The sequence below is a fragment of the Dermacentor variabilis genome, chromosome 10, assembly GCF_050947875.1.
Source record: "Dermacentor variabilis isolate Ectoservices chromosome 10, ASM5094787v1, whole genome shotgun sequence".
In the NCBI taxonomy this organism is placed as follows: Eukaryota; Metazoa; Arthropoda; class Arachnida; order Ixodida; family Ixodidae; genus Dermacentor; species Dermacentor variabilis.
The window spans coordinates 28,932,495-28,954,529 of record NC_134577.1 but is presented as its reverse complement, the minus strand read 5'-3'; the positions used below and the strand labels follow the sequence as shown (position 1 = coordinate 28,954,529).

Here is a 22,035-nt window from a genome sequence, read left to right as displayed (position 1 = left end):
GCTTTTGCAAATTTACACCACCAGCAGCTAGGCAGAATATGGTGATTGCCTTTGTGCTTGTGTGGTTGAGCTTTGCACCACCAGCTGGCGCCACCAATTTGGCCGCTCACGTTTACGCTCCCGCTCAACCGGCAAACCGCTCGCCCTTGCCGGAATACCGGACGCACTAAAATTCTCTAAAGGCGTTTGACTAATACCGGCTTAACTCACGCTGGTAGCGACATCTTTTGACGCTTTGTCTAACCACAATGCCTTACAGACACGTTTTAGTGTTCCTCGAATGCTCTTGCCGAAAAAGCAATTAAGAACACAATGTGTTCACGACTGCGCATTGCCTAAACTTTACACTAACAGCAAAGTAGAATACACTATTGACTATAATAATAGCTCTCTGTCTGTTTGAGTTCTGCGCCCCTGCGCGGCACCACCAATTGTGCATATATATATTGCCGCACTTTACAGGGACTGCATGTTTTAGGCCTCTTTACAGCCATGTTGCATCTACAGAACATTTTAGTGCGTCCGGTATTCCGGCAAGCGCAGGCGGTTTGCCGGATGAGCTGGGGCGTAAACGTGTTCGGCAAGATTGGTGGCGCCAGCTCGTGATGCAGAGCTCAACTACATAAGCACCGAGCCAATTACTATGTTCTTCTTAGCTGCTGGTGTAAATTTTATACAGCGGCGTAATCGTGTTCACAATTACGCCGCTGCCGAAAATGTGCAGCAGCAGCGAAGCACAATATAGGAGGTTACTGCAATTTTAGCTCTGTGTTTGTCTGGCTGAGCTCTAGCCACCAGGTGGCTCCACCGCTCCGGCCGCTCACGTTTACGCCCCCGCTCATCCAGCAATCCGTCCAAACGGCCCCGTTTGCTGGAATAGTGCACACGGTAAAAGTCTCTTATATTTCGTAATTCAACGCTGTATTTTGCGACAGTGGCATGGCGACCCTTGCGCCCCAAAACACAAAATTATGATCATCATGATCATACCTAAATATTCCCACAGCAACCTACATTCTTTCAAGCGCATGATTCCTTAATTAAAACGAAGCTTTTCTTGTCTTCTTCCGCAGTGTTTGGCACGTCTGCATGGTCGGCTTTTCACCCTGTAAAGCGGACCGACACGAGAGACAGTGCGACCAGCCGTCGCGTAAGCCACATGGTAAAGTCACGTGGTGGAGTACGGCACTGTGTATCACGCCACACTCTTCCCGGATGTGTGGCATGCCTGTCCTTGCTTCGTCCTTTTGGATGGTTTTTAGGAAATGTCGCTCCGCAGAATTCCAGCGCGTTTCAAAGACGCTAACGTGTCTTTCGGCAACCGTTACAAATATCGTCATAAGAGTTTCTTGGTATTTCGATTGACTCTCTCTTGCGTTCATTATACTTTCTATAGACTTACAATTGAATGTCAAGCACGATATTCGTAAGGGAAGCATTAGGGACGCTTTCTACCGCAATTTTGTGTCACTTTCCTCGATCTGGTCATCTGCACAGTTCGTCCCCGTGCTTCGAACTGGAAGACTTCACGCGATCGTTCAGTGATCATGCAGGCGCTACTCGAACGCCAGTGCAAGTTTAGCGCTCATACGAATCAGTACTCATGTTCGTGTGTTGCAATGCCAGCTAGCTGTTTTTCGAGCCTCCTCTTAAAAGAATGAGGTCCGAGTAGGCACGCCGCTAAAGAGGGCCATATATGTAGAGCATACCCTCATACTTATCAGATTGTTTTCAGTTCCTTATTACATGTGTCCGCAGAGAGAGTCGCGGAGATAGCAATGCTCAGTAATTGCGTCCAATAGGATTCCAGCAGGTTTAGAAGAAGCTGGACGCTGTCGTTGACAATCGTTATCGATTGTTTTTACGGAAACGTTTGTCAATATGTGGACTTACGAACGCGCGCGCGTGCCTCCTGCCGATAGTTGGCGGCGTGGCCCACGACGGTGGGAGCGCGCTCGCCGTACGGAATGCAGCTCTGTGTCGGCACGAAGCAGTAAAAGCCTGCCTTGCAGCAGAAAGTGCCGTCGCCGCAGCAGGTGCCGTTCGCGTACGGACAGCAGAACCAGCTGAGTTTGTCGTACCACAGGCAGCACTTGGCGCTGCTCGAGCAAGTGGTCCTCCCTCCTGGACAAACTGACGACGACGACGACGCCCAGCGGGATGGCTCTGGCTTGCCGGCTCCTTTTCAAACCATGCATGCACGGGGAATTTTTGCGCAAGGGTCTAATTGTACGAGAACTTGACGCCTATTGCTCGACGCGGAAGCCGGGTTGGCGCGACACGACTCTACCGTGGTGGACATTTTACGCTGCGAAACTCGTTTCTTTTGTGTGTGTGTGTGTGTGTGTGTGTGTGTGTGTGTCGAAAACGTAAATTTTGTTCTCATGAACAAGAACTAAAGAAAACCAAATATCGGAGTAGTTTTTTTTTGTAATGTGACGGAGCCTTCTGTCACGGACTATACTGCGACTTCAGTAGGCAGCCTGTGACACCTTAAATCGCTAAATTTCCAGTCCTATATTTTTTGTTAATTATGGTCAGACTGTTTGGCAGATGGTTGTGTATGCCTCCATAATCCATGTAGCCGCCCTTAGGTGGTACGCTAGTTGCGGTATCGCAATGTACTGCAACGTGTGAACATTTCTTAAATCAGCCCGTGGTCTGCAGAACCAAACTATACTATGAATAAATTATGTAATCCGAGTTACGGGAAATATGTTTTCGCACATTAGCTTTCACTGCGCCTCTTCTCTCGGGGAGAATCTGGGAAATTTTTGTCTTGTAAGAATCATAAAGCCAGAACAGGTTAAAAGCGAACTGCATTCCTGTGGGTCCAGATAGCAGCTGGCCTAAGCGTCAGCGCGACCCGACAGAGCTTGTAAACAGAGCATTCACAGTGCGCGGCTAACTGGTGCTCGTCACCGACCCAATGGGATAGCATTGGCACGAGCTTTGCGAACCGGGTGAGACTGGGCTAAGCTAAACCATGCAGGCGGCTTTATTGAGACCGTACCCAACTGAGGTCGTACCGGCCCACTGTAGTTTGCATGGTATACGCGTGAACTCCAACGAGAAACTTTGGCGTTACAGGTAAGCTAGATGCGGCTTTGTCAAGTTCCCGCCGGCACCTTGATGGACGATGAACTTTCATATCGACTCCTTTAAGTTGTAGTTGTCGCGCTTGGAAGTCCCTCTGCTTTGGCTTTGCTGTATACAGGGTGTCCCACGTAACTTGAGCCAAACATTAAAGATATGCATATGTCACGTAGCTGGACAGAACCAAGGTAATGTTGTTTGCCGTCGCCTTGTAGATACTCGGATCATTTTCTTCCTTTCGCCTTAGATAATGAGTCTTAATAAATAGTCACCTTCTCAAATAATATAATTATATGAAAAATGTCAGTGAGAAAATTGTAGAGCAACATGACAAACTCTCGATACAGCTTTCTGTTGCTCAATACGTGCTACATAAAAGAGTTTTCACAAGCGTGAGAGAAGCCCGCAGATATACGCAAAATTGTTGCGCGACTGGCTGCTCAAGTTACGTGGAACACCCTGTACATTCCTGTCAAATGCGACGCACTGATTACCAAAAGGATGGGGGCCATTTATTCATGGCTCGCATTGTTTCTCGCGCTGCAGGTTCGATCTGGCTTCAACATAGCTTCAACAGATAGCAGAATGTGCCTGCAGTTCTGCGAACACTGGGGAACGCTGGGTAACGGCAGGTGAGTCTGTGCCATGACACCCGGAAGCATATATGGTGCAAAGTGATTTGACATATCTCAGCAACTTCCCAAAGGAATGAACGATGAATACGAAGAAGCCAGCCTTATGCAGTCGCTGTAGTATTGTTTTGCAAAGGAAGAAAACAATATCCCTTGTGAAGGGAATTCGCTTGTGACCTAATGGTCATTCAACCTGTAATGTTCATGCCCTCCTGCTATTCAGCTCGCTGGCTTAGAGACTACGGCGTCGCGCAGTTGAGTACAAGGTCACGGGTTCGGTTCCCTGCTGCGGTGGCCACCACTCTTAAAAGAGGAAAGTTTCAGCATACGCAATAAAGATAACTTCCCGCAAGTGGGGATCACAGATCACACCTCTGCGTTACGCGTAATGCGGTGATCTGGTTTCACATTTCCCCACGGAAGGAAGCTATACTTTGACCGTGCACCGCACATGAGCGTTATCTCAATAATGCGGGGTGCTTGTAAAGGAAGTCAAAGGGGCATCAGTAATCCGATGCCGTCTAAAACTGCGTCCTTCTCACCCGAGCTTGGTCTTTGTAGCGTACTTCTTAATTGACTAGTCAGCCAATTTTCATTCGTCCAACCGATCGATATTAAATATTCGAATCTGAGTCATTAAACTGTACAATCCCATGTTGAACTGTCATGCTTTTGCAAGCGATGCTCTTTAGCAGATGAAACGCGAGCGTAGCAATGTTCTCTTAACCGTAACTGATGTAAGTTATTATTATTATTATTATTATTATTATTATTATTATTATTATTATTATTAGTGATATGATCTTGAAGCAGTAGTTGGCACCTCTATCGACGCCCACTACTCTTTTTCGAAGGGCAAAACAAAACTAAACGCACGTAAAACGCTGAAGTTTGTCTAATGTCATGAACATTTACGAAGTTCTGCCCATCAGCACTTTCCCGCAGGTCAATACGCAAGAAAAATTTTTGCAGAACCCATCGAATGTGATTGCCAATATAGGCGGGTAGCCCGAACGAACGAGCGAACTAGCCAACCAACGTTTCGTTGCCGAGTCCGACCATCGAGCACCACAGACCTCCGACCAGCCACGCAAACGGGCGAGATAGTCATAGAATGCTATTTGCGCTAAAATATAACTGCATATTTACCGTCCACAAGGATCGTGTTTATGAGGCTGCTGCTGCGGCGCTTTGGAACTAGAGGACGCATCAGGGGGGAGGACAGGTCCCCCTTGAGGCACCTGGCGGCCTGCGTGTCGCACGTGTATCCAGCCGGACAGCAGTGCTCCCTGTCGTCGCAGCAGACCGCCTGGTTGTAGGGGCAGCAGCCGTACGAGCCGCTTTGTAGCAAGCAGCAGGTCTGGTCGTCCTGACACTCGTTGCCGTCCGGGCACATCTGGTTGGGCACTGTCGATGACAAGCACAGCCCCCTCCGTAAACAGTCCGTTGCAAAAATTTGCGCGTCCCCTAGAAAGGCCACTGTATAAAACGGTATATATACAGTGCGTTTCAGCGAACAATTTCAAAAAAAAAATTTTTTTTAATTACCTGTGGCAGGTAGCACAATTCTAGTCCATGAGCTGGTCTACTCGAAGAGGCGGACATGCACGAAAAATTTAAATGCATAATCGACTAACTGAAAAATCACTAATTAAGTTTTTAAGTGAGTGCCTTTATGGCGCATTGAAATTTACAAATTCTAGCCGGGGAGTTCGCAAGGCGGATCCACTTGGAACGAATTCTCAGGATGACACCAGTTTTGAGATATTACTTCCCGAACTATGGGAAGAAATGCATTAATGTTCCAGCTACTTTTGTGCTTCAATGCATGCAGCGACGTATTGTTAAGAGAGTAAGTGGAACGAGAGCGCATTCCTACCGCAAGTTTGACGACGCATATCTCGTACAAGTGGATATGTCTTGCAGTCTCATCTGTTAGAATTTGTAAATTGCAATATGTGTCATAATAATTAAAGACACAGTGCTTTTTTATTAATTCGTGAATTATGCGTCTTAATTTTTGTGCAACTGATGTACGCCACTTCGAGTAGACCAGCCCGTGGACTCTAACTGTGCTATCTGGTACAAGCAGCTTGTTCGTTGAAGCACCCTATATGAACTCGGCACTACACGCTTCGCACGCGCCCATGCAATCTCGGAGGCCACGCGAAATGACGCCGACTTCGCAGCGGCACCGCTAGATGGCGCAGCGTGTCCACAGGGAAGCGCGACAGAGGAGCGCGGCTGCAGTACACGGCTCATACATGACGCGTTTCGGCGTCGGCAGTAGAGCGTGCCGCTGCATTGTTTGAATGCTAATCTTAGTAACGTCGACAGTCACCAAGACATGCGTTCTGGCGAATTTATATTTTTAATCGAAATACGACCTCTGTAACTGGGCATCGAGCCCGTGAACTCATGCGCACCAGCAGCATGTCATAGCCACTGAGTCATCCCGGCGGTCGCTCCGTGAACTTGTGATCCACAATGATTAAACAACGAACTCATTTCTCGCCTGCTCTGTGTATCGAAACTGCTTTGCACGGGAACATAAACTACGCAGTGTACGTTCTCCTCTATACAATGTTGTTTCATACGATGCCTGCATTCCCCAAAGTTTTTAAGCATATTGCCGCCTGTCCATCTTCATTACCGTTATAATAACGATTTTTTGTTATACACTGAAGTTGGAAAATATTTGTGCTTAACAAGCGCACAATTGCGTCGCTATTGGCAGTTTCATTACAGCCTATTTTGCGCACTCATGCTTTTGGAACGGTGTCTTTAAAAGAACTGCCGCGTTTCAAGGAAAGTAAGCATTCGTTGACTTGGATATGAATGCACTTCGTCGTCGTGATGTAACAGAAGGTATTGAAACAAACACCACCCGATAAAATCAACTTTCTTGGCGAATAGCATTCTCACATACACCAAGAACGCTTTGTGCCGACTTTGAATGGGACGAGCACGACTGACCTGCAGTTTTCTCCTCATCGAAAAAAAAAAAAAAGGCTGATTTGTGATTACTGCGGATATATTCTTACTGCAATCCATATTTAAATACGTTATCGAGAACGCAAACAGATTTTTCATATATGTCGGGGTAAAACGTATAACAAAGAGCCTTTTACACCAAACTGCGGCGTCACACGCCGATGACATGACGCCTGCGTGGTTCTGCAGTTAAGTATAAATTGGCTCTGTAAGTGTTGCATCAAGCGATGTAGCCAAAACTTGTTATCTGAGGCCTGACGAAAAAAACTGACATTAAAAACGACTACAAAACCTACCATTGTTCAGGTAATAGCATGAATCTTATCGTTTCTCATTTTTCGCGCATTGTGGTTATTGTAAAATAGGCTTGATGCTACCGAAAATTTCCACGCACTTATTAGCTATGCTGCATAATACACACATAGTTTTCAGTGTTAGTGCACGATTTCTCACGTACGAACGCAGTAGACAAGAGCAATGTTTGTGTCGTCGCTGATAGAACAAGTAGTCTTGCGAATGTCGATTTTCATGCAGACGCCGGAACTCAGCTTTCAACGCACCGTCTTCGAAGACCCGTTATCAGTTTTACGAAGGACTGCAGAAGTTTTCCACAAGGTTTGCGTCAAAGCACAGAGATTTGTTAAAACAGTGACTCACGTATGTCTGCAACATTATGTGACACGTTGTTTCTTCGTACAGGACGGGACAATGACGAACACCTTGGACGCAGTTAGTTCCGTCGGTTAGTACGATCATGACGACCTTGTATTCTTACCAGTCGTGAAAGTCGGCAGGGGCACTGTCTTCGCTGCCTCTCTAAGATTGTGTCGAGAATGCATAGGCATTGTTTCACCAGTCGCTTTCTTGACGCACTTCTGCAAGGTTATTATGCAGCGGAACCCCTCGGGGCAGCAGCTGCCGAAATCTTCGCAACACGTTGCTCGCAGGTAGGGACAACAGTTGTACGTCTCGTCGAACAGCTCGCAGCAGGTCTGGTTGTTGAAACACATCCTCCCATCCGGACAGTGTATTAGCCGTCCTGGTCGAAAATTGCATCTCGGAAATGTTTTTTTGGAAGACAACCACACCAGCTAGGAGAAACGCGGCGTTTCCACCCGCCGAATAAAATATACACGCATGCAGATATTCTCTGTTTCGTCATGTCACGCATAGCACTGCATGGCAACCTAACTATTCTTGAGTAAAAGAATTGGGTAACTCCACTCTTTTGGTGAAGGAAACTGGCTAATTTACCCAACAAGAAGTACTTCTACGATAACTGAGTACCACGTCTTCTTTCCTCTGTTGTTGCGTCATAGCCACGCTGATATTTATGGCATACAGGCGGTGAAGTATGGTGCATGTCAAGGGCCCCTCACTAGGCCTGGACATTTTGATCTGACAAGCGCAGCACATACAATGCGCGCTAACGATCGTGACTTCTAAGTATTACACCGCTTTGCGCGGTGAAAAATAGATGTCATTTCGACTTGTAAACGCGGTGCGCCCTTCTTGCGGGCGCCGCGCTCCCAGCTGGAAAGGCGACGTCTGTCGCACAAGTGCGCCTATGTACATGGCAGTGCTGTGACGTCAGTCACAGTGACACGTGACTTCGAGAAATATTCGAGGCAACATCAGTTATTTGTTTGATCTGTTGCTTCTGTAGTCTACTTAATGTTTAGAGACACAATCAAACCTACAAACCGAATCTCTGCAAGTCTTTGTTTTACTTTACAGCACGCCACAACAAGGGGGGACATACTTTCTCGTCTACTTGTTCCCACGTCGTGCTTTTGTGCGCGCAGAGAACGAAACTATTTGCCATTTGCTACCGGGTTCAATGCGCGATCGGTGCTCTTTGATACGATTGCGTTGATGATTATATGATAATTATGTAAAATTAAAAGCATGAAGAACTTCATGGACACTAAACAAAGCACTAAATAAATAAGCTTAGACGGATAGCGCATTATTTCAGAACTCTGTTGTTGTTAATTTTGAAATAATGTTTTCATTATTAGTATAGAAAACGGAAGCCAAAGTTTGTTTTTGAATATCACGATGAATTCTCAACGCCAGGACGTCACTATGGCGTCAGGGAAAGTAATAATAATAATAATGTCTTTATTTGTGTCCCGTAAAAGTACACGACACGGGTAATCTCAAAGTAATCTTTTTTTTTTCGTTTTTGAGTCGCGTAGGCTATAGGTTCCTGAAATTTGCCATGTTTAATCTTTGGCGCCTTTAGAACACTGTGTGGTGGTCTACCTCAACCGCTGAAGATTTAGCTAGACCCTAGAACACGCTGTCAAAATCCGTGACTTCATAGCGAGGTGGTGCGGAAACCTCACGGCGGCGGCGCCGCGCATCTTTTTGTTATTGCGATGTTTTTTTCTGGCTTACCAAACGTCTTATTTTGGTAAGAGTGGGGTTTTTGATATTGTATAAGGGTAACTCATTGATTCAGGAGAAACACTTTTTCTTTTAGTGTCCCTTTAAGGAGCGCTTACGTGTGCTATCTCTCAGAGGTAGCACACACAATAGTCGATTGATTCGGGCTCATTTCTGCAATGAGTCGAAATTGCCGTTGCAGAGCCTGTGCAATAGGTTAGACATCGACATTACGAACTTCGGTATAACGAAATTTTCGATGTAACGCAGTATTCAGCTTTTCACAGCCTCTTGTCCATAGAACACCATGTATTTAGAACCTCAATATAACGAAGTGTGTTTGTATGCGATTTCAATTTAACGAAATTTCAATGCCGCTGCAAAGGAATGCCGAGACAATAAATTGAAACTTCCGCTGACGCCCATGGCCAAATAATTGAATCACGAGCGGGGGCTTGCAAATGGGGCCTCTCAAATCGCGCGTCGCGCGGCAAGAGCGACCGCCGAAGTGGCGCCGCATCAGGTTCCGTTTAATGTACAAGGGCGATAAGATCCTATCGCGCCCCGCGCACTGTGTGCTTTAGGTGCGAGTGAAACTGTGCAGGGGTGAGACAAGAAAGATGGTGATTTCACGAGTATCGTCTTTCCAGGCGGGCGAAGAAAAAGAGGGGGAGGGGAACGAGCTCTCAGTGCGATGTCGTGTGTGATGGAGTGGGGCGGATAGGGGGGTAAGTTGGCGCGCCTCTTGGCTGTGGCTGCGCATGGCTGTAAGCGCTGCTGAGCGCATGCGTAGCTGCGCATCCTGTTTTGGAGGTAATCTGCATCGTGTGCAAGGAGTGGGCGTGCCGAGACGGCGTGGCACCATGTAAGCTGTCTTAAGGCGAGTTTAGTATTGGAGGTTGCGTAATCTCAAGTTTCCGTGACTCGCTAGAGCGAGAGGCAGACGAAACACTCGCTCCCCTCTGTCGGTGCTTTTTCTGATAACGTCGTCCCAGTTCGGGCGATGCTATCAGCCACGGGGGTTGATAGTGTCGTCCCTGTCCGGGCACGCGAAGTGCACGAGAAGGCATGGCTGGTTTCGCTTAATTCGTAGCGCCAAGAAGATATCGCCATCGTACGTGGCATGAAACGGTATCATTCGTCGCCGACTCCAAAATTTATCAAAATGAATCGTTTTCTCAGTCAAATTTGCTTTCTTCCATTGCCCAATAATTGGGAAAATTCTGCAGCCCCTTTGCGTGTAAGAAAAATCTATCGGCAACTGCACTTATTTGCAGAAAAGTTTGAATTTCAATACAACGAAATTTCGATATAACGAAGCAAATTGCCGTTATTACCGACTTCTTGATATTGGGGTTTAACTGTATATCTTTCTGGCAGTTTTCAATTTAATGAAAACGACGTTTGAAAATTGAAGGTGATGTCCTGCCAAGTAGCTCTCACTCGCACGCACGCACATGCGCACACACACGCACGCACGCACGCACGCACGCACACACACACACACACACACACACACACACACACACACAGACACACACACACGCGCGCGCGCGCACACACACACACACACACACACACACACACACACACACACACACACACAAATGAATTACGTGCCTAGTGGGGTGATCGAATCTCGGTCCCCCAGCGCAGCATCGCGAAGCTCTCACGATCAGGCCATATTTGTTTTTCTTTTTAAACAATATTTCCAAGTTGGAAACTCACTCCAATACATGCGTCTGCACTTGTTGTTTGTTGCGATACATACGTCTGCACGAATGTGTTGTACATCACCTGATTTCCTCTGATACTCACAAATCACTACTACATTCTGACCTTAACAATATTTCTTATTGGTGTAAGAGATGGAAAATGAAACTCAATGCGACGAAGTGCAGACTTTCATCTATGAAAACAGCGTTAAGGCTTCCGTCCCTTTCCTTCCGCAGGAAAATAGCATGTCTCTCCTTATTTCATAATATTTACTACTGTGACCCTCATCCTCAACAAAAAATACTTTCCCATCCTTCATTCATATCATCTCGCATCGACGATCACCGTCAAGTCTTTGTTCCTCATTGTCACGCTAACCAACACTTTCGTCCTTTCCTTTGTCAAATTTGCGATGATTGGAACCATTTGCCCACCACGATTGTATCTATTATGGACCCCAGTGACATCAAAAACGCTCTTGAATATGTTACCTGATACCTGCATTGTGCTTTTGTTATTTATTGTTACCACTCCCTTCTGCAATGCCCTATGGTCGCTGCAGGTATTCGAATAAACAAGTAAATAAATACCTCGAGATGTTTTCTCCTCGGGACCATAGTACGTTTGAGTAACTTCTATGTGATTCCAACAAAACCTAGAGTTTTTCTCGTTATGATCATGCAAGTCTGCATCATCGTATGCCCTGGGCATGCGCACACATTGTGGAAGTGTTGATTGCAAGATGCCACTCATGGGCAGCCTTAAGTGTCTGCGTTGAATTTTTTTAGATGTTCAAATATTAACGGACTTACATTGCTTATCTTTTTCCAGTGACTGTCTTTTTCCAGTCTAAGCACTGTCACAAAGTTACCTGCTTTTACCACACAAGATGCACTTATATGCACCTGAAATTTCCAGATTTCTGTCGCTGATTGTACTGTGTAACAGACTTACTTGTGTATACTAAAACAGAAGCACGAATGACACAAGCAACACAGACAAAAAAAAACATGAAACACAGTGCTGAAGCATTGCGTAGTCTTTCTTGTCTTTGTGGTGCTTGTCGCTGGTGGTGCCATTCGAACATGCATGCATTTTAACCAACTCGCCCGATGACCGCCCTTCTCAGAGACGTATCCAATCAGATTGCGTGTGTGGCGCGAATGTTGGTGTACATTCTGGAACCTATTCGAGCCCTAGCGAATACGCTAGAATGTATTATTGCCAGGAATTTCTTGCTGATGCCATTCTATCTATTAATTAATTGCAGTTAGTTTTCTTTTCTTTCATTAATGCTCTGAATGCCGAGCTGTCAATGAAGAATTTATAGGAAATTCAAAGAAATGTAAATCCGTTATGTTTTCAGTGAGGTACTTTTTGGCCGTTTACTTTTTCTGGCTGATGAAGAAAGCCTGTGAAAAGCTAAAAGCTGTTTTTTATGTGGGCGGACAGTTAGCCACGCCATGTCTTTCATTTCTCGCAGGCTTTCCTTATCAGCCGGTAAGAATTGAACAGTCAGAGAGTACCCGCCCTGCTGAAAATGTGCCAGCTTTAAGTTTCTTTTAATTACCCATAAACTCTTCATTGATATCATGCCATTTAGAGCAGAAGTAAAAGAAATAGCTCATTGCAATTAATTAATAAACTTAATGGCATCAACAAAAAAATTATCGGCGGCTGCTCTACTCGACTGTGAACCATATCCACTTGGTTATCTTCGCGTTAAATAGCCTGTCTTTTTTAAAGACTGGATGCATGATAGCTGGAGCACCCTGTATACTGGAGACATATATAAATAGCCTAACTACTTGACCCGTAGATCAGATTTTCGACGACCGACGACTGTGCTCGCCGCTATCATGGAGCTTCGAGTGCTACTTGTTTTCTGAGACACAAGTTCGGCCAATGAATAGTTAGGCTGATGGCTCACAGTTACTACCACGCCCATTACCGCGACCACAGTGTTACAATATCACCTAAAATTATAAGTGCAATTCATATGTTCTCCTTGCGACAAAAAGTAATCGGGCTATGAGAGGTTCAGTTTTGTGCTAACAATTAACGATGCATCGACAATCATTTACCGTTACGGAGGCTGGCCACGCTTGTGAGTGCAGGAACGATCGGGTCCACCTTCTTGACCATAGCCACGGTGTGGTTGGTGGTCGCATGAATGCACTGGTGTGTAGAAACCCTGCACTGGTATCCCTCGGGACAACAGCTACTGTGATCGCTGCAGCACTCGGCGTGCTGATAAGGGCAGCATCCGTAATGGCCGGATGTGAGGAGGCAACAGGTCTGGCCATCGAGGCAGTAGTTTCCGTCAGGGCAGCGGACATTTCCTACCGACGATTCTGAACAAAGCATGTCAGTGGAAACAGACAGCGGCGTCAGTATGTCCATTACAAAGTCAATCAAGTTACAAGCTTCTGCATTGTAATGGCCATTATGGAGTGCTACGTTAATATCGATCGATAGATTGCACTTATGCAACAAGGAATGTCAGTCTTAGTCAGAAAAGAAGCTTGGTGAATGAAAATAGCAACATCAAAAAATTGGAGGACGCTTAAGCTTCGCCTTCAAGAGTGGAACGCGACAGCGTTCCCGTCGACCTGCCAAGGGGTATTGGGCTACGGCGCAGCGACAACGCGCCCCGCATCGGACGCGGTGAGCGTCAAGCAACGCAGCGTTCGGCGCGACAACGAAATGCGCGCCTCAGCAAGCGACGCACGCCTGAGCCTTCTAAGGTAACACCGCGTTCACTAGAGGCACTTTTGTACCGCTTTGAAGCATCGAACTCGTGGCTCAGTGGTAACGTCTCCGTCTCACACTCCGGAGACCCTGGTTCGATTCCCACCCAGCCCATCTTGGAAGTTGCTTTTTATTTATGAAGTGCCTGCCGTGATTTATCGCTCACGGCCAACGCCGCGGACGCCGACACCGACGCCGACGACACCGGCTTTTCTGCGACACGAGCTCCTTAACGCTATCGCGTTAAAAAGGGTGACAGGTGGCCGGCCGTGTTAAACAGAGTGATAGATTTCTTGAGACCAGTGAAGGGGGCAATTTTTCAGGACTATGTCAGGTCTTCACAACATACCGACCACAAGGGACACACGCTGCCCGAAGGCTGGATTGTGAGAGTCCTGTGGGCAAATTCAGGCATCTGTGGGAACTGGTGTGGCACTTAGCCCCCAGTATGAGCAAGAAATGACAATTTTGTTGCCAAACGGCCGGTACTCGCTATGAACCGCTGGTCTCAAGTGCATTGAAACATAGAGTTGTGAACATGTGCGATCTTTCGTTGGAAACCCAACACCGATGCTGAGATAGCATTATTGGCGCAGTGTCAATATAACTGAATCGAACTTGCATTGGCCTACTGTGCGTTTCGATGGAAGGTCAACTGTACCTGGTAGTTTCTGCAAACCGACGCTTTTGCTTAAGGTTATTCGTCATTTTTCATCCCATTTACAAATGTTTGATCACACAACAGCGCTTCAGCAGTGGATCTAGTAAAACTTGCTTGAGACTCAGTGCTAGGCTTATACAGATAGCAAGCCATTCTCCTTTGACGTACTTTAAGGCGCTCATAATAAATTGACGAATGATTAACTGACAGTGGATTATCATTTCAAAACTTCAGTTACATCTACAAATAAATTCCCTTGTGCTTTCCTTGGCGTCATTATTTATTAGCTTCGTTTATATGGTCGTGACCAGAAAACATCGCACCCTTCTGTTCCCCTTCTTCTCGTTCATTGTGTGGTGAGGGTTACTTAAGACTAATTATGCGACTAGGCAGAATGCAAGCTATAATCTGAGTATCTCCAAACGACGACAAACAACATTACGTTGGTTCTGTTGAGCTATGTGTCATTTAGATATTTTTAAACCTTGGTGCATGATAGTTGGGACACCCTGTATAGGGTGCCCCGGCTAACGTTAGCCATGTTGTTCAATGAATAGAATGATCGAAATTACGTAGTGCGAGCTTGGTGCGAGCACATGGTGCGAGAACATGGTGCAGAGCATGGTGCGAGCACACTGTGCTTCTACAACATATAGTGTTCGGTTGTCAAATCTCTGAGGTTGAACAGCTTGGCTAGCATTAGCTGGGACACACGGTATAGCTGTGCCAGCGTCAACGTTTAACTAAAACTCGATGTGTGTGTGCAGGCTGGTAATTATGTGAGGTCAGGAGTTCCGAAAACCAGCTTCACAAATGACGAAGCTGGTAATTCGTCAAACGCTGACTGTGACTCTGAGTTACTACCTTGCCCTTTACCGCGACCACAACGTTACAATATCACCTAAAAGTATGGGTGCAATTCATATGTTCTCCTTCCGGCTTAAAAGAGTCGGGCTATAAGAGGTAAAGTTTTGCACTAACAATTAACGAAGCATCGACAGTCATTTACCGTTACGCAGGCTGGCCACGCTCTCGAATGCAGGCACGATGGGGTCTACCTTCGTGCCGAAACCGTTTTGCACGAGAACATCGACTACACAGTATACATTCTCCTCAATAGAGAGTTGTTTCATGTGATGCCTACATTCCCCAAAGTTTTTTAAGCATAGAGACGTCTGTCCGACTTCATTACAGTCATAATCATGGTGCTGTCGTCTTGTACACTGAAGTTAAAAAATATTTGTGTTTACAAGCCCCCACAATTACGTTGTTATTGGCAGTTTCCTGACAGCCTATTTTCCGCAGTAATGCTTTCGGAATGAGGTCTTTAATTAAAAGAGCTACTGAGTTTCGAGGAAAGTAAACATTTGTTGATCTGGATATGAATGTTGCTGTGTGCTTCATCCCTGTGATGTAACAGAAGGTATCGCAACAAACTCCACTCGACAAAACCAACTCTTAATCTCACAGACACTGAGAATGCTCTGTGCCAAAATTGCATGGCACGAGCGTGCGTGACCTGCAGTTAAAAGCAACAGTTGATTTGTGATCACTCTGGAGGAGATATATTTACTGTAATCCATTTTTTAAATCTCTTATCGAAAACTCCAGCGAGAACGGAAACAGATTTCTCATAGTTCCCATGAAAAAAAAAAAAAAACACGCCTTTTCATTCGGCACTCTCACTGCCGGTGCACCCTGAAATAGAACCTGGAGATGCAATTAAGTTTCTGAGGCCTGCAGAGCTACTACACACACTTCGAGATGGCAATGCTCCCTCGCAGATGATTTAAGCAACACTGCACTGAAAATACATTTGAATTTGGGTTTAGCTTACATCTTGCATTCGGTGAAAGCGTTTGCACCAGAATACCCGACAGAACAACGACAAATGTATGAGTAAATCAACAAATGAATCAACAAAATTACACTAGGCCGCGTACCAGCCACTTCAATCAACGCAGCATTTGTGAAGCTCGGCAGCTTCCGCACCGCAGGCACTGTGTGGTCAGCCAGCGTGCACGTCTGCGTGGCGACACGGCACTGGTAGCCTTTGGGACAGCACGTCAGGTGGTCCGAGCAGCACACAGCTTCAGGCAGCGGACAGCAGCCATATTTACCGCTTGTCAATTGGCAGCAGGTCTGGCCGTTTAGACACTTGTGTCCGTCGGGGCACGTGATGCCTTTAGGACCAGGGACCGAAGGTAAAACGTAATGAAGTGCACTTGGTGTTGACACGGTGTCTATACTGCGTTGGAATTTTTCGCATTCCCTAATTTTCCGGGTTTTCCCAAATTGTTTCAGTGAAGATTCGCTGGCAGTATATGACACCGGCGATTAAAATAAGAAGGGTTTACAGGCTTAAAACTTAGTGCCAGTACATGATTTTCAACAATTCTGCTAGTAAATTGCAAATCTGTTGGAATTCACTACTAGAGTTGACTGAATTATGTGTAGACTTGCAATGGCACATGCTCAGTTCCCTCTAAATGTCGCTAGATTCGCAATAACCATTGGATAGGTACAGTGTCCCCTATCCAAAGCAACTGCAGCAACAAATTCCCTGTCTCTTTTTTTTTTCGTGAATAGAGAACTTACACTTTTTCAGAAAAATTCCAGGCGCAGCGACAGGCGAATGTGGCAACCTACCGTGGATTGACAAAGCAGCGCATAGAAACACTAATGTCTTTCGGTGCCGATATTACAGCGTCCTGCAGTTATGACCTAGGAAGTGAACCGATCATGCTCCTTCGCTTCTCACGCTTTAGTTCAGGCATGGAATGACATATCGCAAGACGTCATCGAAGCAGGTATACCTGGGACTGAACAAACGACCGTGAATCTTTAAAGGGCCCCTAAACAACCTAGAGGTCAAAATTTAGTTGCGGTGTTGTAGTTGTGCACGACTCTTCAACGAACATTTTGCCGGGAGAATTTTTCAGAATGGTGCCGTAACAGCCAAGCTACCCAGGTTTGACAATCTAAACGTGGCCCTCGCTCATTTCGCTCTTTCCTTTGCTTCTCTCCATTCGTCTGCTGGTCTCCTCACCGAGTGCTCCTCCAAATATCATATGACATACGTCATTGTCAATGCGCTTTTCAAAACACTGTTCACTTCCGGTTACCGCGACTCCGTGCTTCTCGGCTACCTGCTCTTGCTGGCATGCCGGCTTGTGCTCTCGCGAAGCATGCCTCTATGGACTATGTGTTGTGCGCACTTGTAGAAAGGCTCGCCAATATAATGGATCTGTACGGTGACATGCTGTGATTGTAGCGACGATATTTATTTATTTAAGATACTTTCAAAATATAGGTTGCTACATTCTGCTGTTTTCGCCGGCTGGCTGTTAGCCTGTTCCGCGCTAATGCGTGGCGAGTAAAAACACAGAGGAAAACATTTGCTGCAGGGAGGTGACAAAAGTCATTGCTAAAGGAAAAGACGAGTGCATTACACAGTACCCATATTTCCTAAGCACATGTCTTAATCATTGTGTCCTTGAGGCGGCGTAGTACGCTTTCCAGGAGCTCGGCATGCAAATAGGAGAGTTACACAAGTGAGCAAAATATGCACTCTTTACAACCTTACTAGGTTAACTCATTGAAACAGTGCCAATGCACTCAACCCAGGCATTGCGCAGGGCGTCATCATGATGCATCCGGTGTCACGTCATTTCCTTTTTCCAATCGGCGCTGTTGAAGCCAAGCATCGCCCAAAGATGCCTGCTAGCCCTCGCAAAACACTGTTGGACTCTGTTCGCGCAGCTAATCAGACATAAGCACGACTGTATTGGAACACGAGTGATTTGGCACTTGCGTTACGGGTCGTAGCTACCGATTTGGAGATGAGCACAAGCGAGCAACATGACTAGGAAGAGCAGGGAGTGTGCGTATCTACTAGCAGACTAACCAGAAGTTGTAGATTCTTGTTCGACGAATTGACAGCGTCTGTTTCTCTTGACATCAGCAGATGCACCCTCTTTACGTCGCGACAAGCGCTGAGGATACCGGAGAGGCTTGGGGAGAAGCACGGGATCTTTTTTTTTTCTTTTTTTATTCTGTGGTGTGTCTGCGGCACGTAGCGCTGCTTCATTTGGCATCATTGATAGCGATGGCATTCTGAACGTGTTTACTTGAGATGGTTAAAGAATATCGGAGGTGGTTTAGGCACCCTTTGAAGGAGTATATCGACAAGACATTTTTGGCTTTGTACTTGTTGTTGAATGAGAGTCCGCACTATCTTATCCCTAGAAATGACAATCGCTATAGCATCAGAGTGCCCTAAATAATTTAATAGCAAAGTTGTTTTTATGAGCCAATTTAGGTATTTGCTGAAAGCGAGTGCATCATGATGTCATGATACCTTGGTTCAATCCTTTCCTGCAATCTCTGTGGCTGCCACATGCTTGTTAATTTTGAAGGCTCTGTGTGCCTTGGCATGTTGCCGCCACTTTTGCTTATCGTGTACATGTGTTTCTAACTTCTCTTTCTTGCCTCTTTCGATAGCGCTGTCTCAAGCAAACTCTCTGCTGATCACTGATGATTGACTACGATGATAATGATAATTATTGTGATGGTGATGTCTGATCACAATTCTCACCTCCAGCTCACCCTCAAAAGGCATTGTCTTTCAATGGCTTCAACTTCCATTTTCTTTTTTATATATATAAAGAATATCATCCTACCTATAGCCTTATTGCTACCCAGTGTCAGAAAAGCTTTTCTCTGTGTTATGATGTTGCGATAGCGTTGATGACATCATTTCGCGACCAAATTTTGTATCAAGTGCAAATACCTATAAGTATGTTTCCTACCTTCATACTTGCAAAGCGTATTCTTCTGACGCGTGCAAGAGATGCGTGGTGCAGTTTTTACCGCTTCAAGAATGTGCATCAGAACTCTGCCTAGTGCTCTAACCATTATGAAACAGCTGGTTTCTGCAAGCTAACATATACCATGCACTCACATTGTTAACTCGTCTAACCTTATTGGAAAGTGCACGGAATTGCATAATGTTATTAGTTTTATGTAAGTAATAGCATTAGAAAAATGGAGTATGCATGCGCATAATCTCTCAAGTCCGGGTAACAGCCGAGGTGATGTGTTGGCAGAATGGTAACTGCCTTGCTAGTCATGATACTTTCATTATTTTTTGTGCGAAATCTATATAACACATATCGGCGGAAAATGTATAGCATCTTTTTACACACAACTGCGGTGTCACGCACCGGCGACATGACACCTGCATGGTGATGCAGTTAAGCATTGTAAGTGTTGCATGAAATGATGTAGCCAAAACATGTTACCTGAGGCCTGAAAAACACTAACAGACATCAGAATGACTACAAAACTTACCATTGGTTAGGTAATATCTTATTTTTTGCACATTATGGTTATTGTAAAGTAGGCCTGATGCTACCGAAAATAATAGTCACGCAGTTGTTAGCAGTGCTGCATAGTACACAAAAGAGAGTAATAGTTTTAAGTGTTAGTGCACGGTTTCTCATGTATGAACACAGTAAACAAGCTCAATGTTAATGTCGTGGCTGTTAGAACAAGTAGTCTTGCGAATGTCGATTACTTGCAGATGCCGAAACTCAGCTTTCAACGCACCGTCTTCGAATTCCCGTTAGCAGTTATACGAAGGGCTGCAGAAGTTTTCCACAAGGTTTGTGTCAAAGCACATGCATTTGTTAAATCACGTATGTCTGCGGCATCATGTGACACATTGTTTCTTCTTTCAGGACGAGACAACGACGAACACCTTGGACGCAGTTAGTTCCATCGGTTAGTACGATCATGACGACCTTGTATTCTTACCAGCCGTGAAAGTCGGCAGGGGCACTGTCTTGGCTGCATCTCTTAGATTGTGTCGAGAGTGCATAGGCATCGTTTCACCAGTGGCTATCTTGACACATTTCTGCAAGGTTATTATGCAGCGGAACCCCTCAGGGCAGCAGCTGCCGAAATTTTCGCAACACGTTGCTCGCGGGTAGGGACAACAGTTGTATGTCTCGTCGAACAGCTCGCAGCAGGTCTGGTTGTTGAAACACATCCTCCCATCCGGACAGTGTATTAGCCGTCCTGGTCGAAAATTGCATCTCGGAAATATTGTTTTTTTGGAAGACAACCACACCAGCTAGGAGAAACGTGGCGTTTCCACCCGCCGAATAAGACATACACGCATACAGATACTCTCTGTTTTGTCATGTCTCTCTTAGCACTACATGGCAGCCTAACTATTCTTGAGTAAAAAAATTGGGTAACTCGACTCTTTAGGTGATACTAGCTAACTAGCCCAACAAGAAGTACTTCTACAATAACTGAGTACCACATCTTCTTTCCTCTGTTGTTGCGTCATAGCCACGCTGCTGATTATGGCACACAGGCGGTGAAGTGTAGCACATGTGAAGGGCCTCTCACCAGGCCTGGACATTTTGAGCTGACAACCGCAGCGCATACAATGCGCGCTAATGATCGTGTCTCCAAAGTATTACACCGCTTTGCGCGGTGATAAATAGCTGCCATTTCAAGTTATAAGCGCAATGCACCGTTCTTGCGGGCGCCGCGCTCCCAGCCGGAAAGGCGCCATCTGTCGTACAAGTGCACCTATGCGAATGGCAGTGCTGTGACGTCACTTACGGTGACACGTGACTTCGAGAAATATTCGAGGCAACATCAGTTATTTGTTTGATCTGTTGCTTTTGTAGTCTACTTAATGTTTAGACACATAATCAACCGTACTAACCGAATCTCTGCAAGTCTTTGTTTTACTTTACACCACTCCACAACAAGGGGGGACATACTTCCAAGTCGTGCAGTTGTGCATGCAGAAAATTAAACTATCTGCCATTTGCTACCGGGTTTCAATGCGTGATCGTGCTCTTTAATCTGGTTGCGTCTGCTTTAGTGCATGTGAATGTGACACTGACTTATACCGCTAATACGGTAGTCTCATGCAGAGCACGCAAAATCGTGCACTGTGCGAAATGAGACAAATGCAACAGCTCGCACAACACCGTCACCAGAAGTATGCTGCGCTTTGGGTGCACACGTTTTAGGTGAAGCCTGTGTGGGCAAAATTAATCTGGAACTTCCTTATTATGAAGTGTCTCAGTACTCGCCATGCAGTTTTGAGACGCTAAGCTTCACGTTTTTCATTTTTACTTTATTACCTGGTTTGAAGGGTCGGTGGAAAACGAATTATTACATTAACAAAATTGTGATGATGATAGTTTTGTGTTAACACAAGCACACGAGCCTGGGGAAGTAGCCCTTAACAACTTCGCTGTAAGAAAGGGAGCCACATTTATGCACTTAAAAGCAACAGCAAAAAAAAAAGGGGGGGGGGCATCAATCTTTTTTTGCTCGCGATCTTTAAGAAAACAAAAGGCCCAGAACCTAAAACTTCATGGCTTACCGTCAGACTTCTGTGGTGGCAATTCAACGGGCTCGGGAACGATGCTGTTGACTTTCTCGAGCATCGCTACTGTGTGGTTGCTTGTGGCGTGGATGCATTGCCGAGTAGAGACCTTGCAGCGGAAACCCTCGGGGCAGCAACTGGCGTGATCACTGCAGCACTGCGCGTGAACGTACGGACAGCAGCCGTATCGCCCCGACTTTTGAAGGCAGCACGTCTGGGTGTCCTGGCAGTAGGCTCCATCGGGGCATCGAATCAGCTCACCTGCGCAGTGGGAATCTCGTACTGGCACATATGGAACCTTACCACATAAATATTGCTTTGGCAGTAACTACTTCCCATCAAATGCAGATGCTCAGGTAAACTTTGTGCCTTAT

General features: G+C 45.8%; 1 protein-coding gene across 4 annotated transcripts in view; it reads right to left on the bottom strand.

The window, feature by feature from the left end:
• The window catches only part of LOC142560236 (progranulin-like), a 46,750-nt gene that overhangs the window by 1,020 nt on the left and 23,695 nt on the right, over window positions 1–22,035 (bottom strand). For 2 of the 4 annotated variants that reach the window (XM_075672189.1, XM_075672187.1), the window contains 4 exons: window positions 21,659–21,922; window positions 16,185–16,424; window positions 12,914–13,183; window positions 4,878–5,135 (listed from right to left, as the gene is read on the bottom strand). In XM_075672189.1, coding sequence (XP_075528304.1) covers window positions 4,878–5,135; window positions 12,914–13,183; window positions 16,185–16,424; window positions 21,659–21,922 — 1,032 coding nt within the window. The remainder of the gene's footprint in view (window positions 1–4,877; window positions 5,136–12,913; window positions 13,184–16,184; window positions 16,425–21,658; window positions 21,923–22,035) is intronic. The other 2 variants (XM_075672188.1, XM_075672191.1) reach the window with 2 other exon arrangements.